This window comes from Entelurus aequoreus, linkage group LG03 (genome assembly GCF_033978785.1).
Source record: "Entelurus aequoreus isolate RoL-2023_Sb linkage group LG03, RoL_Eaeq_v1.1, whole genome shotgun sequence".
Lineage (NCBI taxonomy): Eukaryota > Metazoa > Chordata > Actinopteri > Syngnathiformes > Syngnathidae > Entelurus > Entelurus aequoreus.
In genome coordinates, this window is record NC_084733.1 from 72129089 (window position 1) to 72156981 (window position 27893).

The window sequence follows — 27893 nt, forward strand, 5'->3', positions numbered from 1 at the left end:
GTGCATGTCACGTACGTAACTTTGGGGAAATATATATTTCTTGCCGACTCTGATGGCGGCCGGGGTGTCGTCGAAAGCTACAACGCCCGCCGCCGTCCCGTAGCTAAGTTAGCTTCAATGGCGTCGTTAGCAACAGCATTGTTAAGCTTCGCCAAGCTGGAAATTATTAACCATGTATTTACATGTCCATGGTTTAATAGTATTGTTGATCTTCTGTCTATCCTTCCAGTCAGGGGTTTATTTATTTTGTTTCTATCTGCATTTGAGACCAATGCTATCACGCTAGCTCAGTAGCTAAAGAGCTTCGCCGTTGTATTGTCGTGGAGATAAAAGTCACTGTGAATGTCCATTTCGCGTTCTCGACTCTCATTTTCAAGAGGATATAGTATCCGAAGTGGTTTAAAATACAAGTCCGTGATCCACAATAGAAAAAGGAGAAAGTGTGGAATCCAATGAACCCTTGTACCTAAGTTACGGTCAGAGCGAAAAAAGATACGTCCTGCACTGCACGCTAGTCCTTCACTCTCACTTTCCTCATCCACGAATCTTTCATCCTCGCTTAAATTAATGGGGTAATCGTCGCTTTCTCGGTCCGAATCTCTCTCGCTGCATTGTAAACAATGGGAAAATGTGAGGAGTCCTTCCTCCGGTGACGTCATGCTACTTCCGGTACAGGCAAGGCTTTTTTTTTATCAGCGACCAAAAGTTTCAAACTTTATTGTCGTTGTTCTCTACTAAATCCTTTCAGCAAAAATATGGCAATATCGCGAAATGATCAAGTATGACACATAGAATGGATCTGCTATCCCCGTTTAAATAAAAAAATGTCATTTCAGTAGGCCTTTAAGCACTTTATATTGTGTTCAAAATTAAGTTCGTAAATTGAAGTTCCACTGTGTCTATTGCCAGGATCTGCTGTGACGTAATAATCGACTGCAGTACATGGTCCTAAATTAATTAATTTCTTTGTCATTTGAAGTTGCGATGAAAATTCCACACAATGTTTCACACCACGCTCACACTGTACTTCCCCTGTTGTGTCTAGATAACAACAACAGAGTGAAATTGCTGTCAGAACCAGGAACTGCAGGCTCAGACTACATCAATGCCAGCTTTGTCGCAGTGAGTTTAGTTGCTCAAAAATAAAACAAAGCTTATTTTCTTGTTCCTATTCTGTCAGTAACGTAGATCAATGTCAATTAAAAGGAGCATAAATGTATTTCCACCGTGTCCCCCATAGGGCTACCTGTGTCCCAATGAGTTCATCGCAACCCAGGGTCCGCTACCCAACACAGTGGCTGACTTTTGGAAGATGATTTGGGAAACGGGAAGTCACACCATCGCCATGCTTACACAATGTCACGAAAAAGGCAGAGTGCGTCACCGCAGACGTGATCGGTGTTGTGCTTTTGTCTGAGAGTCTGTGCAGCAACAAAGTTGTGTGTATGTCCCATCTAGATTCGCTGTCACAAATACTGGCCTGAGGACAACAAACCAATGTCAGTGTTTGGTGACATCCTTATCTCCAAAGTTTCGGAGGAAATCCTTCCTGACTGGACCGTCAGAACCCTGAAAGTAGAAAAGGTAACACTGACTTCAAAGAAAGTAAAGTAAGGCAAGACACTTCACCCTTGCTCCTGATGGGTGCTGGTTAGCGCCCTGCATTGCAGCTCCCGCCATCAGTGTGTGAATGTGTGAATGTGGAAATACTGTCAAAGCGCTTTGAGTACCTTGAAGGTAGAAAAGCGCTATACAAGTATAACCCATTTATCATTTATTTATTTAATTCAATTTAGATGTCTTATGATTTACATGAAGTGTAATAAAAAAAAAAGCAATCCAGGCAAATTAGGAACTCTTTTGACAGTCATTGATGCATCGAATGGCACTCAGTAGAACACAAAACTCACTCTTAGTAGAGATGTGTCAATTGCGAATGAATCGAGTCTTTTGAATGGCTCTTTTGAGTGAACGGTGAGTACCGATTCCCAGTTGTGAGCAGTTCGTTTGGGAGCGTTTTTTTATGCACATGCAAATTTAGCGTCACAATTGCCCGCTCTGCACATGTGTGCCACCCACTGGCAACTGGACTATAAAATGAGTCGCAGTTAAAGGAAACTTAGCAGTATTTGGATTAACATGTTTTTCTAATCAGGACCAGAAGTACTCTATTAATCCCGAGGGGAAATTAAGATTTACAAACATTACAAAATTGTATTTTTATATAAAATATATACATCTATTTATTTTATTTTATTGTAACTTTTTTCTATTATTCTAATGGGTAGTACGGTATTTTAAGCGTACACACACCAGTTATGGTAGTTACATTTTGTACTCACAATTGTATTATGTCTTAATTTTTATTTTAGTTTTATTCATACTTTTTATATCCCTTAATGCATTGTATTCCTACTTATAATTTGTGTATTTGTTTCTACTCAGTGGCCTAGTGGTTAGAGTGTCCGCCCTGAGATCGGTAGGTTGTGAGTTCAAACCCCGGCCGAGTCATACCAAAGACTATAAAAATGGGACCCATTTGCTTGGCACTCAGCCTCAAGGGTTGGAATTGGGGGTTAAGTCTCCAAAAATGATTCCCGGGCGCGGCACTGCTGCTGCCCACTGCTCCCCTCACCTCCCAGGGTGTGAACAAGGGGATGGGTCAAATGCAGAGGACACATTTCACCACACCTAGTGTGTGTGTGTGACAATCATTGGTACTTTAACTTTAACTTACAGTATATTGTAAAGTATACAGTTTTCTATTGAGGAAAAATTATAACAAGTGCTGTCACTGCCAAAGCATTGCAATATGGCACCGCATGATTGAATGTTTACAATGAAAACACAACGAAAAATAAAAGCCAATATTTCAAAATAATTTTCACCAATATTACAATAACAGTATTGTTTGTGTAAAATTGTATTATTCTGATCTACATCTTATTGTATAACTAATAGTAGTGATTGTTTCCTTGAAAAAAAAAAACAGTTAAAAAAGGTTAAGTACAGTATAATACCGAGCCAGTCTTTTGAACGGCTCTTTGACAGGAATGGCTCCTCACGAGCCGGCTCCCTTAAAAGAGCCATTAAATCCCATATCTAGCTGATACAAGATGAACTCCAGTGCTGTAGGTGGCAGTAATGTGCATTAGGAAGTGGATTTTTTTTACAGTAGCTTGACAACTTGGCCCCAATGCAAAAAAAACTGTAACAGCAAAACATGAAAATGCATTTCTCCCTTCATTCGCACCTTTAGCCTGACTTGCACCAAAACTGTGCCACTACTTTACAACATTTTTGTGAAAGTGTTAGTTTAACTAAGAAATGTTTTGTTTTTTTAATCCATCCATCCATCCATTTTCTACCGCTTGTCCCGTTCGGGGTCACTGTACATGTTTGGTGGAGCAAAGCTAAAATGTTCCTTATTTGGGATGTATTTGTTTTCTCTTTGCAGCACGGGCATTACATTTTGGTCCGCCACTTCAACTACACGTCATGGCCCGAGCACGGGGTCCCGGAGTCCTGCAGCACCCTCATCAAGTTTGTCAGAGCGGTCCGAGCACACCGGCACAACAACACCACCATAGCGGTCCACTGCAGGTGTTGCAAGTTTAAAAACACTGCATTTTAATGTCCTTATTCGGGGTGTCCTGATCAGATATTGATATTGGATTGCGGTTTGATATCAGCAAAAAAATTAAAAATAGTATCAGACTATATCAGCTTGCATGTCAAATTCCCGATATAGGTGTTCTGATGCTTAGCAGTCCTGCAGCATGTTTACCTGTGCAAATTTTAGCAGCCAGTTAAATATCCTCCAATAAGCACACAAGGTTGGTCTTTGCTTGTATTTTAGTCAAGTCATTTACTAAAGATAAACATGGTAGGTTATAGGCTGCAAGGAGTTAGTAGCAGCTACACAACAGCTAAGCACCCAATAGCACACAAGCTATACATATGTAGTACGTGTCCTTAAATGAACAATATTGCAGTCGAAAACACACATTGTCAATACAAACAATTAACAAATAATTATACTTAATACATTTTTTTGTAGATATTACATTACGTATTTGAAAGTATCCAGTAACAAACGTGTACGCATCACTTACCTTAATTAATTTTTGTGGCCACTAGGTGTTACCACAAAACCGAATACCACTCCACGAAGTAGTTGAAAGTTTCAATAAGTACTTTGTGAACTTTGGACCACATCTGGAGGAGAAGATTCCAGGTCCTGAGTCAGTTGAGGACTTGAATGACACTATAGACAGAAATCCCCACCCGATGTTCCTCCAAGTTGTAACAAAAGAGGACATAACCAATATTGTGAAAAAATTTAAATCCAAGACCTCAACGGATTTGATATAGAGACGATAAAAAAGGTTATTGAAAAGATTTCAGAAACTTTAACATATACTGTATCAGCGACCTATCATGTCAAACTGGCAAATTCCCAGATAAAATGAAAATAGTAAAAGTTGTACAAATTTATAAAACTGGAGACAAACAGCAGTTTACAAACTAAAGACCTGTTCTACTTCCACAATTTTCTGAAATTATTGAAAAATTGTTTAACAACAGATTGGACAAATTTATAAATAAAAACGAAACACTCACAGACAACCAATACGGATAAAGAGCCAACATCTCAACATCAATGGCATTAATCGAAATAACGGAAGAGATCCGCAATGCAATAGATAGTAAACAGTGCGCAGCGGCAGTGTTTATGGATTCAACAAAAGCATTTGACACAATCAGTCATAATATCTTAATAAACAAATTACAACGGTATGAAATCAGAGGGTTGGTCTAGGCCTGGGTAAGAAGCTATTTAACCAACAGCAAGCAATACGTGAAGCTAGGCGAACACACTTCTACAGAGCTGAAAATATTTTGTGGTATACCTCAGGGATCAATACTGGGACCAAAATTGTTCAATCTTTAAACATTTGTAAAGTTACAAAGGACTTAAAGTTAGTTTTATTTGCAGATGACACGACTGTGTTTTGTTCAGGAGAGATCACACAGAATCTAATACAAATAATAACAGAAGAAATAAACAAATTAAAAAGATGGTTTGACAAAATCATCTTTGAATCTCAGTAAAACTAATATAATGCTTTTTGGTAACAGAAGAAGAGAAAGTCAAACACAAATACAAATAGACGGAGTAGACATTAAAAGGGTAAAAGAAAACACATTTTTTGGGTGTAATAATACTCTGCGCCAGACTAAAAATAGTATAATTTGCCTATAATAAGAATGTTGTAAGAACACCTCTGCCTAACACTGCATCCTTAACATTAAAGAAAACAAAAACGACCAAATAAATATAGATCAACTTCCAATAAAGAATAATTTTATCAACATTGTGTTGTATATTTAAAGTGCATCAATTTACCTGAAATGACAAAGAAAATTAAAACCTTATTTAAACTATAAATTAATTTTGGACCAAATTAACTCATTTGATACCTAAAAATAAAAATAAATAACCTCAACAAATTCAAATTGATCATCAACTTAGGAGTACAATATATAAAACACTTTAACCTTCAAAACAATAATGAATAAAACAATTTGTGCTGATTTATTTTGTTCAATTAATCAAAACGAGGAAGTCAGTGTTAATGGCTACAATGAGCACCTTTTGTAGTGCACAGCTTTTCGAAGCGGGGTTTGAAGCATGATACTGATAAAGCATGTTCACATGTGCCCCTCCCTGGCATTGCACCGCGACCCCCACTTTGAGCAGGACGATGAGCTGTTTGGAGGCACATTAAGTAAAATACCTAAATAGTGTGTGACCACAGAATACTGTGTAACAGTTGTGTGTGTGTGTGTGTGTGTGTGTGTGTGTGTGTGTGTGTGTGTGTGTGTGTGTGTGTGTGTGTGTGTGTGTGTGTGTGTGTGTGTGTGTGTGTGTGTGTGTGTGGCCTCAGTGCCGGTGTGGGCAGAACAGGAGTGTTCATCGCTCTGGACCATCTCATTCAGCACATCAGAGATCACGACTTTGTGGACGTTTACGGTCTGGTGGCTGAGCTGCGCAGCGAGAGGATGTGCATGGTACAGAATCTGGTTAGTCTCCTCTTTTATTCTTGTTGTTAAACGTAAATCTCCAGAGAACCAACAACAACAACAACAAAAAACAATGTGTCATAGAGAATATCTTCTTATGGTCCTGTAGTGCTTTTTACGAGTCAGCAAATGTCTGAGCAGTTGTCCTACTTTACACTCCCTGCCCTCTTGTGATCCCATTCTCCTGGAGGAATTATTAGAAAAGTCTCTTTCTGACAAAGACGATGTGGCATTAGATTAAACGTGTATTGCGAGAAGAAATTCCTCCTCTTGACAAAGCACGACATTATCCTAAAATCACCCCGCTCGCTCATTACTTATGGATCACTTGTGTGTCTGAGTGTGCGTATGTGGTGATTGTTTTGTCATGGCACGTTGCTTTTTTACATCCGTGGTCCGTACATCCATTAAGGCCATTTTGTAACTCTAGTTACAAGATTCGTCTGTGCAAGGAGAGAAAAATCTGCACTAAACTCCAAACTATAACCTCAATAACATAGCCTATTTTGCCACAATACACCACAGAGTCATATATGTTGATAATTAAACATGTTAGCCTGCTAGCATGCTAAGATTAGCACACTAACTTTTTTTTATGGCTAATTTTACAAGCGCACACCACGGAGTCATACAACGTGGTACTTGACACATGCTAATTTTTAGCATGCTAGCATACTAACATTAGCATGCTATGTTTTTTTTGTTTTTTTTTTACCTCATTTTATAATTGTACACCTCAGGGTCATATAACGTAGTAGATAACATGTTACCATGGTATTTCAGTTCAGCTTCAGCAGGCATACACGTCAGAGTCATAACTTGGTACTTGACACATGCTAACTGTTAGCACACCAACTTTTTTAGCTTATTTTACAAGCATATACCTTAGAGTCATATAACTTGGTAGTCAACACATGCTAACTGTTAGCATGCTGGCATGCAGCATTTCAGTATGGCTTCAGCAGTTGTACACCTCAGAGTGATGGTACTTGACACATGCTAACATTGTAACTAATTTTACAAGCATACTCTTCCAAGTCATATAATGTATCGTATTTTTCGGACTATAAGTCGCTCCGGAGTATAAGTCGCACCGGCCGAAAATGCATAATAAAGGAGGAAAAAAACATATATAAGTCGCACTGGAGTATAAGTCGCATTTTTGGGGGAAATGTATTTGATAAAACCCAACACCAGGAATACATATTTGAAAGGCAATTTAAAATAAATAAAGAATAGTGAACAACATGCTGAATAAGTGTACGTTGTACGACGCATAAATAACCAACTGAGAACGTGCCTGGTATGTTAACGTAACATATTATGGTAAGAGTCATTCAAATAACTATAATATATAGAACATGCTATACGTTTACCAAACAATCTGTCACCCCTAATCGCTGAATCCGATGAAATCTTATACGTCTAGTCTCTTACGTGAATGAGATAAATAATATTATCTGATATTTTACGGTAATGTGTTAATAATTTCACACATAAGTCGCTCCTGAGTATAAGTCGCACCCCCGGCCAAACTATGAAAAAAACTGCGACTTATAGTCCGAAAAATATGGTAGTACATAACACGTGCTAGCATGCAGCATTTCGATTCCACTTCAGCAGGCGTACACTTCAGAGTCTTATAACTTGGTGCTTGACAGATGGTAACTCTGTTAGCTAATTTTACAAGCGTACACTTTAGAGCCATATAACTGGGTAGTTAACACATGCTAACTGTTAGCATGCTAGCATTTCAGTTCGCCTTCAGCAGGCATACACATCAGAGTCACATAACTTGGTACTTGACACATGCTAACCGTTAGCATGCTAACATTATTATGTTGCATGTTAATATTGGCATGCTAACTTTTTAGCTGAATTTACAAGCGTAAACCTCAGAGTCATATAACTTGGTACATGAAACATGCTAACTTTTTTTTTAGCTAATTTTACAAGCGTACACCTCCGAGTCCTATAACTTGGTACTTGACACATGGTAACTTTGTTAGCTAATTTTACAAGCGTACACTTTAGAGCAGTGGTTCTTAACCTGGGTTCGATCGAACTCTAAGGTTTCGGTGAGTCGGCCTCAGGGGTTCGGCGGAGGTCAAGACACACCTGACTCATCCTGTAAATATAAACTTCTCCCTATCGGCGTATTAAGGATACGGCAACAGCAGAAGTCAGACTGATTTGCAGGTGTGTAATTTGGTGTGAGTTTATGCACTGTGTTGGTTTTGTTCTTTGAACAAGGTGATGTTCATGCACGGTTCATTTTGTGCACCAGTATAAAAACATGGTAACACTTCAGAATCAGAATCAGAATAGTTTTTATTGCCATTGTTTGAGAACGGGTTCACAATCTAGGAATTTTTCTTGGTGCAATCGTGCAATTTAGTATGGGGAACATATTAACCATTAATTAGTTGCTTATTAACATGCAAATTAGTAACATATTGGCTCTTAACTAGTCATTATTAAGTACTTATTAATGCCTTATTCGGCATGGCCTAATTATAACCCTAACCCTCTAACCCAGTGGTTCTTAACCTTGTTGGAGGTACCGAACCCCACCAGTTTCATATGCGCATTCACCGAACCCTTCTTTAGTGAAAAATAAAATGTTTGTTTTTTTCAAATTCAAGACAAAGTTATATGTTTTTGGTAACACTTTAGTGTGGGGAACATATTGTAAGTAACAAAGACTTAATTTAGAGTTTTTTGGACAGTAGGGGAACATATTCTAAGTAACAAAGACTTAATTTAGAGTTTTTTGGACACTAGGGGAACATATTCTAAGTAACAAAGACTTAATTTAGAGTTATTTGGTTAGGGTTAGGGTTAGAGGGTTATAATAAGGCCATGCCGAATAAGGCATTAATAAGTACTTAATAATGAGTAGTTAAGAGCCAATATGTTACTAATTTGCATGTTAATAAGCAACTAATTAATGGTGAATATGTTCCCCATACTAAAGTGTTACCATGTTTTTATACTGGTGCACAAAATGAACCGTGCATGAACATCACCTTGCTCAAACAACAAAACCAACACAGTGCATAAACTCACAACAAATTACACACCTGCAAATCAGTCTGACTTCTGCTGTTGCCGTATCCGTAATACGCCGATAGGGAGAAGTTTTTATTTACACGATGAGTCGGGTGTGTCTTGACCTCCGCCGAACCCCTGAGCCCGACTCACCGAACCCCTAGAGTTCGATCGAACCCAGGTTTAGAACCACTGCTCTAACCCTAACCCTAACCAAATAACTCTAAATTAAGTCTTTGTTACTTAGAATATGTTCCCCATACTAAAGTGTTACCAAAAACATATAACTTTGTCTTGAATTTGAAAAAAACAAAACATGTTATTTTTCACTAAAGAAGGGTTCAGTGAATGCGCATATATAACTGATGGGGTTCGGTACCTCCAACAAGGTTAAGAACCACTGCTTTAGAGTCATATAACTAGGTAGTTAACACATGTTAACTGTTAGCATGCAGCATTTTAGTTCGGCTCTAGCAGGTGTACACCTCGGTGTCATTTTGGTACTTGACACATGCTAACTGTTAGCATGCTAACGTTAACATGCTAGCATGTTATTATTAGCATGCTAACTTCTTAAGCTAAATCTACAAGCGTACACCACAGAGTCATATAACTTGGTACTTGACACATGCTAAATGTTAGCATGCTAGCATGTTAATATTAACATGCTAACATTTTTGCAAAATTTGTAAGCATACACCTCAGTGTATAAGTTGGTACTAGACACATGCTAACTTTTTTTAGCTAATTTTACAAGCGTACACCTCCGAGTCTCATAACTGGGTAGTTAACACATGCTAACTGTTAGCATGCTAGCATGCAGCATTTCAGTTGAGATTCAGCAGGCGTACACCTCCGAGTGATATAACTTGGTACTTGACACACGCTAACCATTAATACGTAGAATATAAGCTGATCATCAGAATGCCCACAATATGAATATCATTATTTAGCACACACAGTGTGATCTATCAAGACTAAAATTTAACTGCAAGCGTGATTTTGCGTCTTTATTTAGCACATTTGAAAAGTACATTACACAGTTACACAAACGGCTGTGAGAAAGGAGGTGATTGCACAGCAGTTATGCTTGTCAACATATATGGACTGTCAATAATAGAAATAGCAGACATATATATATTCATCAATATCATTTTATAATTTTATAGCTGGTGGATGACTTAAGGGCTGATTAAAACAAGTCCAGTTGATGTGTTTTAGTGTCTGCGGGTGTTTTTTTTAATGACATTAATTTTTTCACATAGAAGATATATTAACATAATTCCTATGTGAAAAAAAATTATTGCAATATGCATTTTCTTGCGTCTGGACAAACTCGCAGTTAGTGGCGCCATCTCCCATGAGCGCACCTTCAGCCCGCAAAAAAAAGTGGTTTCCATTGGTAGATGCACTGCAGGACTGTGTCTAAAATTCCTGTAAAAAGTGGTACATGTCTGCTGCATGTTCTAAATCATCGAAAAACGCCACAGGAGCATGATAACATGAACGTGCAGTAAATGAGTGCCTCCGTGGTGAAAGTACGCACAAAAACCTCATTTAAATAAGGCGGTCTGCAGCACTTTTCAACTGCACACGCAGACTTAGTAGATCACACGCAACATGCCCACTATTAGTACACACAATATTAATATTATAACATTTTTGAGTTTGCACACACAGTTTAGGGCGTGGTATTTGAATCTTAGCTCAGGCCCTTAGTGTGCTGTCACTTTAAAGCAGTGGTTCTTAACCTTGTTGGAGGTACCGAACCCCACCAGTTTCATATGCGCATTCACCAAACCCTTCTTTAGTGAAAAATACAATGGTTTTTTTTTTCAAATTCAAGAAAAAGTTATGTTTTTTTACTGGTGCACAAAATGAACGGTGCATGAACATCACCTTGTTCTAAGAACAAAACCAACACTGCATGAACTCACAATAAATTACACACCTTACACACATTACCATTAATTGATTAACGTGGACCCCGAATTAAACACGTTGAAAAACGTATTCGGGTGTTACCATTTAGTGGTCAATTGTACGAAACATGTACTGTACTGTGTAAACTGTACTGTTTCATATAATGTATTCTCTTCCTTTGCAATCTGCTAGTAAAAGTTTCAATCGATCAATCAAACAACCTGCAAATCCGATGGAAAATTACAGGGAACATTGTTTGGGGGTATCCATAATACGCTGATAGGGAGAAGTTTTTATTTACACGATAAGTCGGATGTGTCTTTACCTCCGTGGCGGAGGCTCCACCGAACCCCTGAGGCCGACTCACCGAACCCCTAGGGTTCGATCGAACCCAGGTTAAGAACCACTGCTTTAAAGCGTGTATTGTGCTATAACGAAAGGACAAAACATTTGAGTTATTGTTGACGTTACTTGACAACACTGACAAAGTTAGAAATTAAATAATGGACGAGTGACCATCCCAAGTTTAAATATGTAAATATATGGTTTCTAAATCTGAATGTAGACTACGACAAGCTGTTATGAAAAAGCCATATTTATTAGCGGTGCTCAAAGAAATGTATTCACATCAGAATCGCGATTATTATTATTTCGATTCTAAATCAATTCATAATTTAAATTAGTTTTATTTTAATATTTTTTAAATACATTTTTGACGTTGTTTTTAAACCATCTCCATGCTTACTTAATACATATATACTGTATTGTCATGACCTGTTGCCTGGGTCATGTCTGGGTTTATGTTCAGTGTTATTCTCCCTATGTTTAAGTCTCGACTTGTTCCTAGCGCCATTTGGCTGCTTTTTATTTACGTTCCGTTGCCAGGGTTGCTAAGCTTACGCACCTGCATTTAGTTTGTGATTAGTGATCCCACCTGAGTATCTATGCTAATCGCGCCCCGTTTAGACCTCGTGTCACCGTTCACTCGGCGCGAGTTTGTCATTTGCTACACACGACTGTTTAACGGTATGTTATTCTAGCAACAGTGGAACCTCGATTTACAAACCGGATTAGTTCTTGATCACGGTTCGTAAACAGAAAAGTGAAGCAGCGTTCCCCATAAGAAACAATGTCTATATGAATAATGGGTTCCAGCCTCTACAAAAGTCCATATTTTAGTGAAAGTTTGTACACTTTGGACACAACACTACTGTATAGCAAAGAAACATAGCAAGGGGTGATGGATCAACTTCCTGTGTAATAAAAAAGTCAAAACAACAAGCTACTCTACCAACACACACACAGGATTCAAAATGGTGCCCTCTCACAAACAAAATCCTTAACTTCAAAAACCATATTGCTACAATAATAATAATTTAAAAAAGTGAAATGCACACATGTTAACAACGGCAGAGAACAGACAACTAAGGAGCAGACAGAGGGAGGGAAAAGGAACCCGGCAGGGGGAAGAGCTTTGGAAGAGCGAAGAGCTGCTATGGAATGAGACAAGAGAAAGTGTCTTCTCCTCCGTTCTGATATAATTCTAATCTGGCATCTTTTCCCAGAAAAGACCGGCTTCATCACAATTAAAATTCTATGTGGTTACTTACTGTGCTGTGCTGTGGTCATGCTTGTGAGTGCCGTGAATGTACTCCTCGCAAATATACTTTTTTTCTGGTCTGTTGAGTTTTTGTGACTCTTATTAAGTCAAAAAATTGGGCAAAACTTGTCTAAAGGCAAAAAAAAAACAACTAAGAAAAGGAACAGAACTGTTAAGACATGACTCTTCCTGTGCAGCAAGTCAAGTGGAAAGCTCCGCCTCCCCTGCAATGTTTTGCCCTGCTTTCTTGCCTGCAGGCACCTGAATAAAGTATTCGTCCAGAGAAGCATTATTGGCTTGATCTAAAAGTTTGTAATTCAAAAAGTTTGCATGAGGGGGAGGAGCTTCCACTGTGTCTGCTACTGCTCTACTTCTCATGACATTTGTCACGCTATGCTAAGTTAATGCCATGCGAGGATTGCACCTAAGTTTTGTATCTGCAAGCGACTTTGGAAAACCAAAAAGTTTTATAACCTGTTCAGTGTTTCCCACACATTCATTTATTTGTGGCGGCCCGCCACGAAAGAATTACGTCCGCCACAAATAAAATAAAAATATATATATGTATATATATTATTATTTTTATTTTTATTTTTTTGTCCTGCCCAGCTTCTCAGGCAAATCATATAGTTGATGTAGATGCCCATATAGGCTGTTCCGATTTATTTTACAAAAGAGAAGTGTAGGATACTTCTCTTGTTGCCTTATTTGTATTTGACCACTACTGTTTTCTGTTTATTTGTTACTGACTGTGGCAGGACACCTCTGCCTCTGTTTCACTTTATGTTGCTGGTAAATAATATGGTTGTAGTAGTAGGCTAAAGTTAAATTATTTAGTATGCACTAATTAAAGGGGCAGAGCTTTAAGAGACATTTTAGGTTTTATATTTTATAAGATATATTTTTTGTAAGAACCACAATTAATAAATATATTTCAGTGAATAACTTATTATTCAAATATGTATATAAATATGTACATAAAGTGTTGTAATTATATTGTAAAATGGATGAATGGATGGATGGTTGGACGTTTAAAAGAAAACTGTTATTATTAATTAGTAAGTATACATTTTTTGAGCCTTTTTAGAGAAAATCATATTGTAGTAAATTATGCAAATTACTCGATGATGTCATGGTGACCACGCCCGTAGCCACGCCCCCACCGCCACAGGTATCTTGGCAGTTTATGGGAAACACTGCCTGTTTTGAAATGTTTTTATCATAAATACTCGGATCAAATGATACATTTCCAGAATTGGTTTGAATCGAGAATCGATTCCGAATGGAGTCGTCCCCCGCAGAATCGGAATCGTATCAATTCGTGAGTTGCCTAAAGATTCCCAATTCTAATATTAATGGCCAGTGACATGACGCTGTGTTGCGCTTTCAAAATGAAAGTACATCAGTCCCAATCAAATAAATCTATCACTTTTGGGCGTCCCTCTCCGTCCCCCCAGTTCCTACGCCTATGATTCTATGACACACACACACAAACACACACACACAGACACACACAGTATGTTTCATGCAGAAATAAATAGCAACCAGAGATTGTAGTCTGCTTCCTGGTTGGCCTTTCTGTTATATCCTCATAACTTCTGTATCAGCACAGGGAAAATAGAATTTCCCTTCAAAAATTGGAAATAATGCATTAGCATACGCTCCAATTTTGCCCAGTCAGCATGTACCGCTCGTGTTGATTGCTATTTTCACAAAAGTATGTGTGTGTGTGTGTGTGTGTGTGTGTTCTGGCAATGCTTACGTAATGGGGACATCGCTCTGTTTACACAGTCACCTTTAGGGGACCTCTGACGGTATGGGGACAAAAAAACAGGTCCCCTAAAGGGAAACTTTTTTTAAATGATAGTCAGATCCATTCTAAAGATGCCTAAGTGATTTTTAAGCTTTGGCCCATAAAACATGTTTACTGGTTAGTTTGAGTGTGAGAATTGCTTGAACATTTAAGTGGTGAAACTTCCTATAAGAGGACAGCTGTAGTGCTGTATTATGAGGATCATGGCATATTTAATTTGAACTTTTAAAAAAAATTTTTTTTATAAATGGTCCTCAGTAGTCACGTACAAATTCGTGTGAATTATGCAAAATTATTTAAATTTGGTCCCCATGAACCATATTAACTCTTTTTCCCCAGGGTCCCCAGTAAGAATGATCAGCACATTACTTCATCAATCCAGAGATTTAAAGACGTGTATGAGCTAACTGGGCAGTTGCCATTTTATCTCATTTTTTTTTATGCCTCCACAACCTGTAGAAAGGGTGGTCCCCACAAGTGATGATCAAAAAGTTGGTCCCCATTCCAAATGATAACCTGTGTGTGTGTGTGTGTGTGTGTGTGTGTGTGTGTGTGTGTGTGTGTGTGTGTGTGTGTGTGTGTGTCAGGCCCAGTACATCTTCTTGCACCAGAGCACTTTAGAACTACTGAACAACAAAGGCAACAGTCAGTCCATCTGGTTTGTCAGCTACTCTGCTCTGGAGAAGATGGACTCCCTGGATGCCATGGAAGGTAACACACACACACACACACACACACACACACACACACACACACACACACACACACACACACACACACACACACACACACACACACACACAATCATATAGTCTCACCACCGCATGTGCTTGCCCTGGTCTTCAGGTGACGTTGAGCTGGAATGGGAAGAGACGACAATGTAGAAGCTTTGCCAGAAGACGTCTGTGTTCATTAGAAGAAGACAAAGTCGTCCTGGGAACATGCGGCTTCTTCAGGGAACGTCTCGTTTTCACGGTGGGCAAGTAGAGAGCGCTCTATCACACTTTTGCACACCGTATTGTTATTATTGTATTATATACTAAAACCCTTTTTTGTTTTAGTAAAATCATTTATTCAGCCATATTTTTTTCTATGTCTCTGTAACTTCTGCCTGCGCGGAGAAGCCGACATTGTTCCAGTGTTTGCTTTTTTTTTCTTTTCCCAAGAGTGATAGCAATAATAAAAGCCGCTTGTATTTTTTTTTTTCAAATTTTTTACACTTTTATAGCTGAATTAGCAGCGCCCTTGAGAAGTTTTAGCAGATGAAGCGGTCGTGACATTTTAATGTCTAATATTATGAAGTGTTTTTGAAGTACACACAGTTATTACACTCAGTAAATATATCTTTTTTTAGGGGTGTCAGTCTTTTGGCACATAATGATTCGATCTGATTCCAATTTCTAAGGTGACGATTCGATTCTGAATCATTTCTCCATTCAAACCGATTCTTATAGTGTATTATTTGGTATAATAAGACATATTAGAAAAGCTATATCTGGTTGCATGGAGATGGCCTAAAATGTATTATTAAAAATAATTATTTAAAAAATATATATATACTATTTTTCTGTAAAACAATTAAAAATTATGATCCGATTTAGAATTGAGATGAATAAGAATCGCGATATTTTGGTCATTTTTAGATGAAACCCATCAATGTGTAATTGAGGTGTAGACTTTCATCTTTAATTTGAGAGGTGCCATGAAAAAAAGTATTTTATTATTCAAAAACTGGAGATGGAATTAAGTGACAGGTGAATACACAACTCACTTTTTTAGCCAGCATTTTATTATATCTTCCCAAGGGACATGTTGATACTTGGATTCACTTTAGAGTAGTCAGTGTACAGCTTGTATGGCAGTTAGGGGTGACCTGATTTGATATTGATATCGGTCTGATATCAACAAAAGTAAGGTTTGTATCAGGTTGTATGGGAGTGCATGTGAAAAGTCAGAAACAAGTAGTCCTTCAGCGTGTTTATTTGTGCAAAGCTGGACAGCCAGTTAACATCAAGATGTCCTCCAATAGGCACACACAGTTGGTTTTTTCTTCTATTTGAATTACTGTTGGTAATGCAGCGTTGTAACCTTTGAGTTTACTACTTTTAACCACTGCGGTACCTCAGCATATGTGTTACATTGGCTCTGTGACGCAGAAAACTGGCATTGTGACACAGCCTTTTATAAAGACTAAACTTTTAGAAAATAAATATTTATAAAAACAATACAATAGAATGTTGTACAAATAACTTCAGTAGTTTTATGAAGTAATGTAATAATGTACTGGGTTTACTAGGGGTGCACAAAAAATCCATTCACATAAAAAACGCGATTCCTATTCAATGTACACTACCGTTCAAAAGTTTGGGGTCACCCAAACAATTTTGTGGAATAGCCTTCATTTCTAAGAGCAAGAATAGACTGTCGAGTTTCAGATGAAAGTTCTCTTTTTCTGGCCATTTTGAGTGTTTAATTGACCCCACAAATGTGATGCTCCAGAAACTCAATCTGCTCAGAGGAAGGTCAGTTTTGTAGCTTCTGTAACGAGCTAAACTGTTTTCAGATGTGTGAACATGATTGCACAAGGGTTTTCTAATCATCAATTAGCCTTCTGAGCCAATGAGCAAACACATTGTACCATTAGAACACTGGAGTGATAGTTGCTGGAAATGGGCCTCTATACACCTATGTAGATATTGCACCAAAAACCAGACATTTGCAGCTAGAATAGTCATTTACCACATTAGCAATGTATAGAGTGTATTTCTTTAAAGTTAAGACTAGTTTAAAGTTATCTTCATTGAAAAGTACAGTGCTTTTCCTTCAAAAATAAGGACATTTCAATGTGACCCCAAACTTGTGAACGGTAATGTATATCGATTAATAATTTTCAAAAAATATATATATATATATAATTTTTGTATAAAAATCTATTTTTTAAAAGATGTTTCAGGCCATCTCCATGCAAACAGGAGTTTTTCTAACATGTACAAACGTTTGTAACTTGTTTTGAAAAATGTCATTATAGTTATTGATATATCAAATAATTAGGGGTGTAACGATTATTTGAAATAACGATTCATATTCCTAAGATTCAACTAAATGGTAATTGGGTTATACTTGTATAGCGCTTTTCTACCTTTTTAAGAAACTCAAAGAGCTTTGACACTATTTCCACATTCAGCCATTAATGGTAAATGGGTTGTACTTGTATAGCGCTTTTCTACCATTTTTAAGGAACTCAAAGCGCTTTGACACTTATTTTACACATTCATTCACACACTGATGGTGGGAGCTGCCATGCACGGCGCTAACCAGGCCCATCAGGAGCAAGGGTGAAGTGTCTTGCTCATGGACACAACGGACGTGACTAGGATGGTAGAGGGTGGGGATTGAACCAGGAACCCTCAGATTGCTGGCACGGCCACTCTCCCAACTTCGCCACGCCGTCCCTAAGATTCAACTACTTTGATCTATGCTCGACAAGTTTGCCTTCCGTAAAGATAGGTGTCAATCCAACATGGTTTTAAAAGGCAATCAATCGATTTTATCGATACTAGAAAAACGAAAAGATTGGATTTAAGAACGGCAGACTTTATATGACGTTGAGCTCTAAAACGACGTTAAAAGTTACTCGAGTCTGTGACGTCGTTGCCATCAGTCGGCAAAACAAGAATGGCAGATAGCTACGGGGGCTGAGAAAGGTCATAACAAACGCAAATCACAAGAGGGTATCATAAATTACAACACAACAACTTTCAGCTACAGCACGAATGCAAAAGGCACAACCAATAAAATCGACACAACACAATAATATAAAGCCACAACACAACTTTAAGCCACAAAGGACACGACGGAAGTGACAGCGCAGCAAGTTACGGCGACGGACCGACTTTCTGAACATAGTGTGTTAGTGTTATTGAAAAAGTAAAACAAGTTGTTTATAACTGAAAAAATGGTCAAACTTGACTTACTTTTCCAACTTTATTCATTATTCCATTTCAACGTTCCGTCTCAGGAAAGTTGGTGAATTGCCAAAACTTGTCTGCTTTCACTTCCGTTCCGTCTTTTTATTTTAGTGTTTTGGCTCGTACTCTAGCTGTTGTGTTATAGCTTTATGTTGTTGGTCTGTGGCGTTTGCATTTGTTGTGGCTTTTCCCGACTAATGTAGCTGTGAGATTAGTTGTAGCAGGTCAACCCACTGCTCATTCGACCTGAAGAGATGTTGGCTGCACTTTATTTTTGACATGAATATTGTATTATTTTATGTTGGAAAGACAACAGCCAAAGTAGCAGGTAAAAATCTAAAATATTGGTTGCTGTACTTTTATTGAACTTTGCTTGAATGTTGAAAATGAGAGGACAAAAGGTTTCCTCTTGTTAATTCAACCTAAAGTCTTGGTTGCACTTTATTCAAATGAGATGTGAATGCATTGGCCATTAATTGTTTACTTGTTTGTATCCATATGTCATTGATACATAATTCCCTTACAGGAAATAACAGGAATATAGGAAACTTCACCTGCAGTGTCCAGTATTTATTTCCCAGTCACACTGCTTGATTTTTGTCGGCTAAAAAGTTAGTGAATCGATTTTAACTCACTAAATCGTTTCGGATTGTATCGTTCTAAAAAAAATTATTTCGTCTCTGAATTGTATCGGCAACATCAAATTCTGAATCGAATCGTTGTTAAAAGGAATCGTTACACCCCTACAAATAATACATTGCAAGAATCAGTTTAAATCGAGAATCGTGTTGAATCGAGAATCAATTATAAATCGAATCATCACCCCAGAAATCGGAATCGGATCGAATCGTTAGGTGTCCAAAGGTTCTCAGTCTCCATTTTTTCCCAGCCGTTTAGATATCATTGTAACATTCTCGACTGGCGTTATCGAATAGCTCGTCCATGTTTTTTGAGGATTTATTTTTTTAATCCAACAAATATTATTTTCTTCACACTCACTTAAGTCCTTCAATCTCTATCTACAAGCTAATGCTAGCGAGTAGTAGCGATGTTTTGGTCGGACCTTACGGGGTTCACTGTGACATTCGCCACGCCAACTAGTGGCGGGGAGGCTCGTAACCTGAATTTGTGACAATTGGTAACAATTAGCCGAGACACAACTGGTGTCCCCGAGTACCGATGTTTTTTCACCTGTACTTTCTGTCGTATTGTCCCTTGACAAGATGTTCTGTCTTAGACAATGTCCGGAACTTTAAGCTATATTTTTTTTCATCAAAGGTTTGTCATTACGGGATAGTAAATGGTATCTTGTCGTAACTTCAAGATATATGGTGTAAATCTACATCTATTGCACGCATCATTGTGTGCCATCACATCCAATATTGCAACTAGAGATGTCCGATAAATGCTTTAAAATGTAATATCGGAAATAATCGGGTATTATCAGGGTATTTTTTTCTTTTTTTTTTTAATTAAATCAACATAAAAAACAAGATACACTTACAATTAGTGCACCAACCCAAAAAACCTCCCTCCCCCATTTACACTCATTCACACAAAAGGGTTGTTTCTTTCTGTTATTAATATTCTGGTTCCTACATTATATATCAATATATATCAATACAGTCTGCAAGGGATACAGTCCGTAAGCACACATGATTGTGCGTGCTGCTGGTCCACTAATAGTACTAACCTTTAACAGTTAATTTGACTCATTTTCATTAATTACTACTTTCTATGTAACTGTTTTTATATTGTCTTACTTTCTTTTTTTAATCAAGAAATTGTTTTCACTTAATTTATCTTATTTTATTTTATTATTTTTTAAAAAAAGGACCTTATCTTCACCATACCTGGTTGTCCAAATTAGGCATAATAATGTGTTTATTCCACGACTGTATATATCGGTATCGGTTGATATCTGTATCGGTAATTAAGAGTTGGACAATATCGGATATCGGCAAAAAAGCCATTATCGGACATCCCTAATTGCAACCAATTAGTTCACGCGTCCTGCGTGCAGAAAACACGCGCACAATTTACCCATAAACCCCATCAGACCGCCCACATCCACACCTGATGCAAACCTTCCCATCAGAGCCGACACTGACACACAGAGAGTAAAAACTACTTTATTCTTTCATTCTCTCCAAACAAAACAAAATGGAAACACCCTTCTTTTTTTTCCTCTCCTATAATTCTAGTAATAATCCACGTGTTGAAATCATATGTTTGATTTAGAAATACAGTGAGGGTGCAAATATTCATCATGACGGTGAGGATGCATGAGGCGGGTGCATCTCCATGACAACCGCGCAGGAGGAGGAGGAAGTTAAATGAAAAAAGATAGAAAATGACATCAATGTGCTCCGACGTCAGCGATACAAAGCTGGTGTGTCGCTTGAAACAAACATGCTGGATCAAGTCAGTCGCTTCAAAGAAGAAAAGGAGGCAGGGAAAAGAAGACGAGCAGTTTTTAGGATGAATTTCTTACTGATTTGGCTGCTGTGTGTGTGTGTGTGTTGTCCAAAACAGCATAGCCCTTTACATATCTCTTAATAATCCTGTAACAACATGACACGCTACTGTAATGATGATTGTGTTGCCATGGTAACTGCTCCCGAGTCTAAAAAAGCCTCCTCCCTGCTGACGCTAACATTTAGAACACCCTCACTGAATAATAGCAACTATATCTCCTTTTTTTTTTTTTGGCTTCTTTTTTTAAACTAGATTGTTCTCTGTACAAACCCGCACGTCGACGCGGGATCACGTTCTCTGAATAGAATCTATATGTTATATTTATAACTATGTACAATATATTTTATCCAATATATTCTGCGGTGCAAAAGAGGTTAGCAGACGTGCTCAGTGCGCCTCGTATTTGGGTGCGCCTCCGCGGTAAAAAGTGAGGACTACTTTCACCGAACACTCTACCCCGACGCTCCTTTTTCCTGATTTCACATTCAGCACAAGAATGCATCGCTGCATTTTTTTTTTGTCATATTTTTCTATGTGCAAGAATGTAAAAGTGCAAGAGGGAGGGGTGGCGAGACCCCGCGTACCTCCAATTGTTTGTCCTTTCGTTCTACTAAAGCTACAAGTGAGAATCTCCTGGCTGATAAATAAATGTCCGCAATGGGAAGGAAAGAAGTAACTAGTGGATGTACAGGAGGTCGTTGTTGGCTAATGGAAGCACTTGCTCTTACTTCCTGTGACATAAACAGTGTTAGCAGGAAGGATTATGAGGGCCACACTTTTTTATGTCTTTTTAGATGGCGTATGTTGATTTACAGGAAAATAAATTGACATTTTACGAAAAGTACATTGGACAGGGAAAAAAATTAAGCCACGATGTTATGTAAAAGTTTAAAAAACGTTGCCGTTTTGTGAGGAAAAAAGTCGTCTTTTTCAGAAAATAAAGTATTTTTTCTACAACTACTATGTTATTTTAATAGGTGTAATACGAAGACAGGGTTATTTATTTGAGAGAAATTGTCCTAATTTATTGGAGATTGTATGTAGGGATGTGAAACGTTCACATTTCAACCGAAACGGTACCTGGGAATCGATACCGGTTATTCAAAAGCACCGATTTTTGGTGTGTGATAATAAATGTTAATGGTTTGAGTATAACATTTTAATTATATGTTTGTTTTATTACACGTTTAAGTCTCATTTGCAATGCAGTTGCACTTCCAAGACATTAGATGGCAGTCCCGTAGCTTTTTTCAGGACGCTGCGCCCTACAAAGTGTTAATACTCCAAGTATTGTGCTTAGTACACACCAGCTGTTTGATTGTAACATTCATCTTAGTTGTAGTTTTCATTACCAAACTTGAAGGTGTTGAAATTGCCTTGTAAAATGGCTAATGCTAATAGTAGCTTGTTTATGGAAAATCCATTGTAAATTAGCATCAAGCTAGCGCGTTTTGAAAGAGTAAAGCCCTTACTTTACGTTTGAGCGTTTTTTTTTTTACCAAGAATACTTGTTTTGTTGGTGTTGAAAATTGCAACATTACTTAAAGCAGGGGTGTCCAAACTGTTTCCAGCAAGGGCCGCATACAGAAAAGTTGAAGGCTCTGGGGGCCACTTTGTACTTTTTTGTACATTCAAGACCCGAAAACCTCTTACATGCCAGTTATTAGTTTTTTTTATTTTGCATGATTTCTTGTCCAGCGCTCTTATTTTTTGTTCCACGTCCTTTTTTCCTCCATTTGCCAGCTGAGCGCTGGTGCCGTCACCTGTCCCTGGTTGCCAATCAGGATGCTTTTGGGGACTGGATTATTTTGCTTTGTACCCCAACGTTGTACCTTTTGCACTTTTGCACCTTTTCCATTTGTGCACCTGCCTTTCTCTGGTAAAGAAGACTTATTTTCTGCACTTGCCTGCCGCCTCTGCACCCCGGAGTGCCTAACGTAACAAAAACTAATACAAAGTAGTTGAATCAATTATTCTCATTATTTATCAATATTAGTATGATTATTACATTATAAGGCTTAGCACACTCAATATCTTACCATTACCATTCTTTTCTGCACTTGCCTGCCGTCTCTGCAACTACATAAAACGAAACGTAACAAAAAACTAGTACAATTTAGTTCAATCAATTATTCATCTTATAATTAGTCTTTATCAATACTTATTTTTATTAATATTTAGCTTTCGCAAACTCTAAATCTTACCATATCTTGCAAGAAATGTGTACATATGTTCATCAAACACCATGTAAAAGACGCACAGGTTAACAGCAATTTTGGTTTTCAGGTCCCATTTTGGGGGAATTTGGTCTGGTTCCATTTTTCCTAAGCACAAATTGTATTTTGCCGGTGTCGCGGGCCAATTGAAAACAAGCTGCGGGCCACAAATGGCCCCCAGGCCACACTTTGGACACCCCTGACTTAAAGGGAGTTTGGCTGAGTGCTGCCTGAAGGATCCTTTCCTTGAGTTAATGTTTAGTCACATCACGTGCAACTAAAGTATGGAAACATAGCACGGTTTGATTTTACGTGAATCGATACCCGGTAGCACCGACATAATTCGGTCGGAGCCTATAAAAGTACCGAAATCGGTATCCATCCCTACTTGTAAATTACGTTATGACAATTCATTCTTTTTATTTACAAAATGGTAACGAAAATAAATGTGTAGCATTACTAGAGCCGTCAAAAATAACGAGTTAACTTACTGTATGTAAACATTCATAAAAAGTTATCACATTTATCATGTTTGTACGCGGAGTATTCACACAATTTACCGTGCGCGTACATGCCTCTTAAGCGTAACCATGAATATTACATGGTAATAATAATAATAAACCCAGATGGGACTTTGGATAAAACTGTTATCAAGTTTTGAGCAAATAAATGACGTGTATTCATGTAAAACATTTATAAAATGTTCCTGGATGGCGTGACAATAAAAATTGCATTTCAGTTTAAATTAAGTTAAATTATGCATTAATCAAGATTAATCCCAATTCAAAAGTGTGATTAATCTGATTAAAAATGTTATACTTTGTCAACAGTAAATATCACACAAATAGATTTTACAAGACCAAATTTGTAATATCACGAGAAAAACATCTCAATTCTACAAGATTGAGACCGTGATTTTTTTAATATTCAGGAGCTCAAATTCCATTCCAACAACCGCGATACATTTTAGTGAAAGTCGGAATTTATACCTAAATGATTCCTAAATGAAATCAGGTTATTGTTAAACGGAGAAAATTGTTTGGTTAACAAAAATAAAGTCATGATATTACACAAATCAATTTGACAAAATTAAAGCTGTAGTATTAAAGCATCTTAATTGATGTTATGACATTTAAAAAATGAGACGCGGTCCTCGGGTTATTAACGAGTTGTTATCACGACTGCGATGTAAGTTAAGTTCTAGTCTGGCTTTATATCTCAGTGATTACCAAATAAAAAGATGAAATCCAAACGGTCATAAAAAATGGAACAACTGCTTACTTTGATCGTGTGTTTGCAAGGGACGGCAGGAAACTTATTGGGGGGAGGAAGTCTAAATAATGAGACCACTACGCTGCTTAATTATCACTGTTCATTTCATAGTAAATATCCTTTCACTTATTCAAAGACACCATCTTTACCCTTCATGGCGGTTGCAGCATTTGACTGGGCAGGCGGCCAATGTTGATTGTTTTATGGTGTCTAATTTACATGCATGAATAATTTACGTTTGAGTTGACTAATATTCTTCCTCAGTAGCGGCCAAAAATGGACACACTGTATTCTTCCGCCGCGACCTCTAGAGCGCACTGGTATTTAAGCCGCACCCACCAAATTTTAGAAGAAAAAAATATGTTTCCCCATATTAGCCGCACCGGACTATAAGCCGCATTAATTTACTGGTACGAAAGATTTTGTAAATGTCCATTTACATACCTCCCTCACCTCCCAGGGGGTGATCAATGGGATGGGTCAAATGCAGAGGACAAATTTCACCACACCTAGTGTGTGTGTGACAATCATTGGTACTTTAACTTTAACTTTGTTTCCAAAGGTGTCTGTAACACGGCAGTAAAACGGCTGATCAAACAAAACCGAAGTCATCGTCATGGACCCACTAGCTGCGGAAGCTAGCTAACCCGCATAACCTACAGTGATCTTGTCCACAAGATAAACAATAACACACCTTTTTAGTGTCTCTGTCAGTGTAATATGAAAACTATTTGTTGAATACAAAACATTATGGCTGTTAGCGAAGAAAAATCCATAAATTAGCCGCAACCTTTTATAAGCCACTGGGTTTAAAGCGTTGAAAAAAGTGGCAGCTTATAGTCCGGATTATACGGTACTTTTTAAATGTGTTTATGGGCGCAGGTTTGTAACGGTGAAAAGTGGCAACACGGAACTTTGTAATGAGAAAATCGTAATATGCCAAAAAATCTTTAATAACTTGTTAAGAATAAAGTTGAAATATTGTTTTTTCGCAGAGAACGTCATAATAAGAGTCAGCATATCGCGATGAAAGTAATAAGTAGTAGTAATTCCAGTTTTATGTCGTAATTATAGGAAAATAATTACACAATATTTTGGGGAAAAACTCTGCAAGGATAACGTTGGAATATTGCAAGAAAAAGGTGATAGTTTGCGTATAATATTTTGGAACAAAAGATGAAAAAAAAAGTTTTTAGTGTAATTTTACAAGAATGAAATTATGAAAAAAGTAATGTTATAATTTTACTGTAAACAGTTGGTCTGAATTAGTATTTTCCTCTTCCCTCACTTAAAGGATGAGTGAAGAATCCACCTTAATGCTTCATTCACACGCAGGATTCTCACAGAAATGAGTCAAACCCGGACCTGCTGTATTCGAAATGAATGCAGTCATTGTTGACTTTGCTCAACGACAAATTAATATAAATGAATTTCAATGGATTATTGTGAAGAAATGCACTTTTTAAAGTTGCAACTCCACTTTAGTGGCGTGTTTTACGTTGTCAGTGTGGCCCCGACACTCCTTCTTGGAATTACATTGTCAGTGTGGCCCCGACGCTCCTTCTTGGAATTACATTGTCAGTGTGGCCCCGACGCTCCTTCTTGGAATTAGTTTGTCAGTGTGGCCCCGACACTCCTTCTTGGAATTACTTTGTCAGTGTGGCCCCGACACTCCTTCTTGGAATTAGTTTGTCAGTGTGGCCCCGACACTCCTTCTTGGAATTACATTGTCAGTGTGGCCCCGACGCTCCTTCTTGGAATTAGTTTGTCAGTGTGGCCCCGACACTCCTTCTTGGAATTACTTTGTCAGTGTGGCCCCGACACTCCTTCTTGGAATTAGTTTGTCAGTGTGGCCCCGACACTCCTTCTTGGAATTACTTTGTCAGTGTGGCCCCAACACTCCTTTTTGGAATTACATTGTCAGTGTAGCCCCGACACTTCTTTTTGAAATTACATTGTCAGTGTGGCCCCGACACTCCTTGGAATTAGTTTGCCAGTGTGGCCCCGACACTCCTTCTTGGAATTAGTTTGTCAGTGTGGCCCTGACACTTCTTTTTGGAATTACATTGTCAGTGTGGCCCCGACACTCCTTCTTGGAATTACATTGTCAGTGTGGCCCTGACCCTTCTTGGAATGACGTTGTCAGTGTGGCCCCGACACTCCTTGGAATGACGTTGTCAGTGTGGCCCCGACACTCCTTGGAATGACGTTGTCAGTGTGGCCCCGACACTCCTTGGAATGACATTGTCAGTGTGGCCCCGACACTCCTTGGAATGACATTGCCAGTGTGGCCCCGACACTCCTTGGAATGACGTTGTCAGTGTGGCCCCGACACTCCTTGGAATGACGTTGTCAGTGTGGCCCCGACACTCCTTGGAATGACGTTGCCAGTGTGGCCCCGACACTCCTTGGAATGACGTTGTCAGTGTGGCCCCGACACTCCTTGGAATGACGTTGTCAGTGTGGCCCCGACACTCCTTCTTGGAATGACATTGCCAGTGTGGCCCCGACACTCCTTCTTGTAATCATCCTTATCTTGACAAGCAGGAGACATGAGACCATATGACATCATTCTGTACATGAAGTACTGCCTTTTTTTGCCTCGCAGGAAATTCCTTATCCTAAAATAAGAAAGGACACAGATAGGCATGTCTTTTTTTTTCTTCACATTAGCGAGATAAGAAAGAAATGGTTTGATTAGTTGTGCTGAGATGTTCGGTTTCATGTGCGAGTGGTTCTCCTGTGGGAGGAAATAAGCGTACGTCCTTCATATTTCTAGTAAACTAATCAAAATAGTCTTTTCAAAGAGGGTGACATGGGCTGACATCTTCAGCTACCAGGCGGCGTGTATTGTTGGTGTCTTCTTCTTCAAAAAAAAAAAGGTGTCCATGTTGACAATGGTGATTCAGCTAATTGTCTTGTCATGGAGGCATTGTTGCTCTTCTTAGTGCCGGCGACTCCAAAGGAGATTGTCCCAACATGGGGGAGGAGGGCGAGTGGGCACGGGGCGGACCCCTGGGGTGTCTCAGACGATGCTGCGGGAGCCGCTGGAGTTACGGCGGCGAGTGAGCGGCATGGTGTGATGGAGCGGCATGGGCGAGTCAGGCGGGCAGAATTGGTGGGGGTGGTTGTAAGGGGGCGGGGGCGGCGGCAAGGGTGGCTGGGGCCCGTCCCCCTCCCTGACGTGCACGGGGGTGGACATGGCCGACTGGAGGAGCTGGTGGGCGGCCGGCCCTTGGCTGAGGAAGGCCTCCATGCGGCCCCGCCCGCTCTGGTCCACCACGATCACCTTGACGATCTGCTGGCACTGGATGAGCGTCTCAGGGCGGAGCTCGGCCGCCTGGGCGGGGCCGAGCAGGGCGGGCGGGGCGGTCAGGGCCAGGGGCGGGGCCTCAACGCTGGGCGGGCTCAGTTGGTAGGTCTGCAGCCTGTTGTGAATTGACACCTAGTTTAGGAACAGCCAGAGAACGCACGAGGAGTTACCA

At 38.9% G+C, this 27893-nt stretch overlaps 2 protein-coding genes across 3 annotated transcripts in view; one reads left to right on the forward strand and one right to left on the reverse strand.

The window, feature by feature from the left end:
* Positions 1 to 15785, forward strand: part of ptprq (protein tyrosine phosphatase receptor type Q) — a 78886-nt gene extending 63101 nt beyond the window's left edge. Inside the window, exons 40-46 of the mRNA XM_062040875.1 lie at positions 1046 to 1122; positions 1241 to 1375; positions 1459 to 1584; positions 3458 to 3603; positions 5952 to 6087; positions 15062 to 15185; positions 15321 to 15785. Coding sequence (XP_061896859.1) covers positions 1046 to 1122; positions 1241 to 1375; positions 1459 to 1584; positions 3458 to 3603; positions 5952 to 6087; positions 15062 to 15185; positions 15321 to 15358 — 782 coding nt within the window. The 3' untranslated portion in view covers positions 15359 to 15785. The remainder of the gene's footprint in view (positions 1 to 1045; positions 1123 to 1240; positions 1376 to 1458; positions 1585 to 3457; positions 3604 to 5951; positions 6088 to 15061; positions 15186 to 15320) is intronic.
* A 4771-nt stretch (positions 15786 to 20556) lies between these two features.
* The window catches only part of iqsec3b (IQ motif and Sec7 domain ArfGEF 3b), a 136550-nt gene continuing 129213 nt past the window's right edge, over positions 20557 to 27893 (reverse strand). Inside the window, exon 15 of one of the 2 annotated variants that reach the window (XM_062042618.1) lies at positions 20557 to 27853. In XM_062042618.1, coding sequence (XP_061898602.1) covers positions 27434 to 27853 — 420 coding nt within the window. In that variant the 3' untranslated portion in view covers positions 20557 to 27433. The remainder of the gene's footprint in view (positions 27854 to 27893) is intronic. The other variant, XM_062042619.1, reaches the window with a different exon arrangement.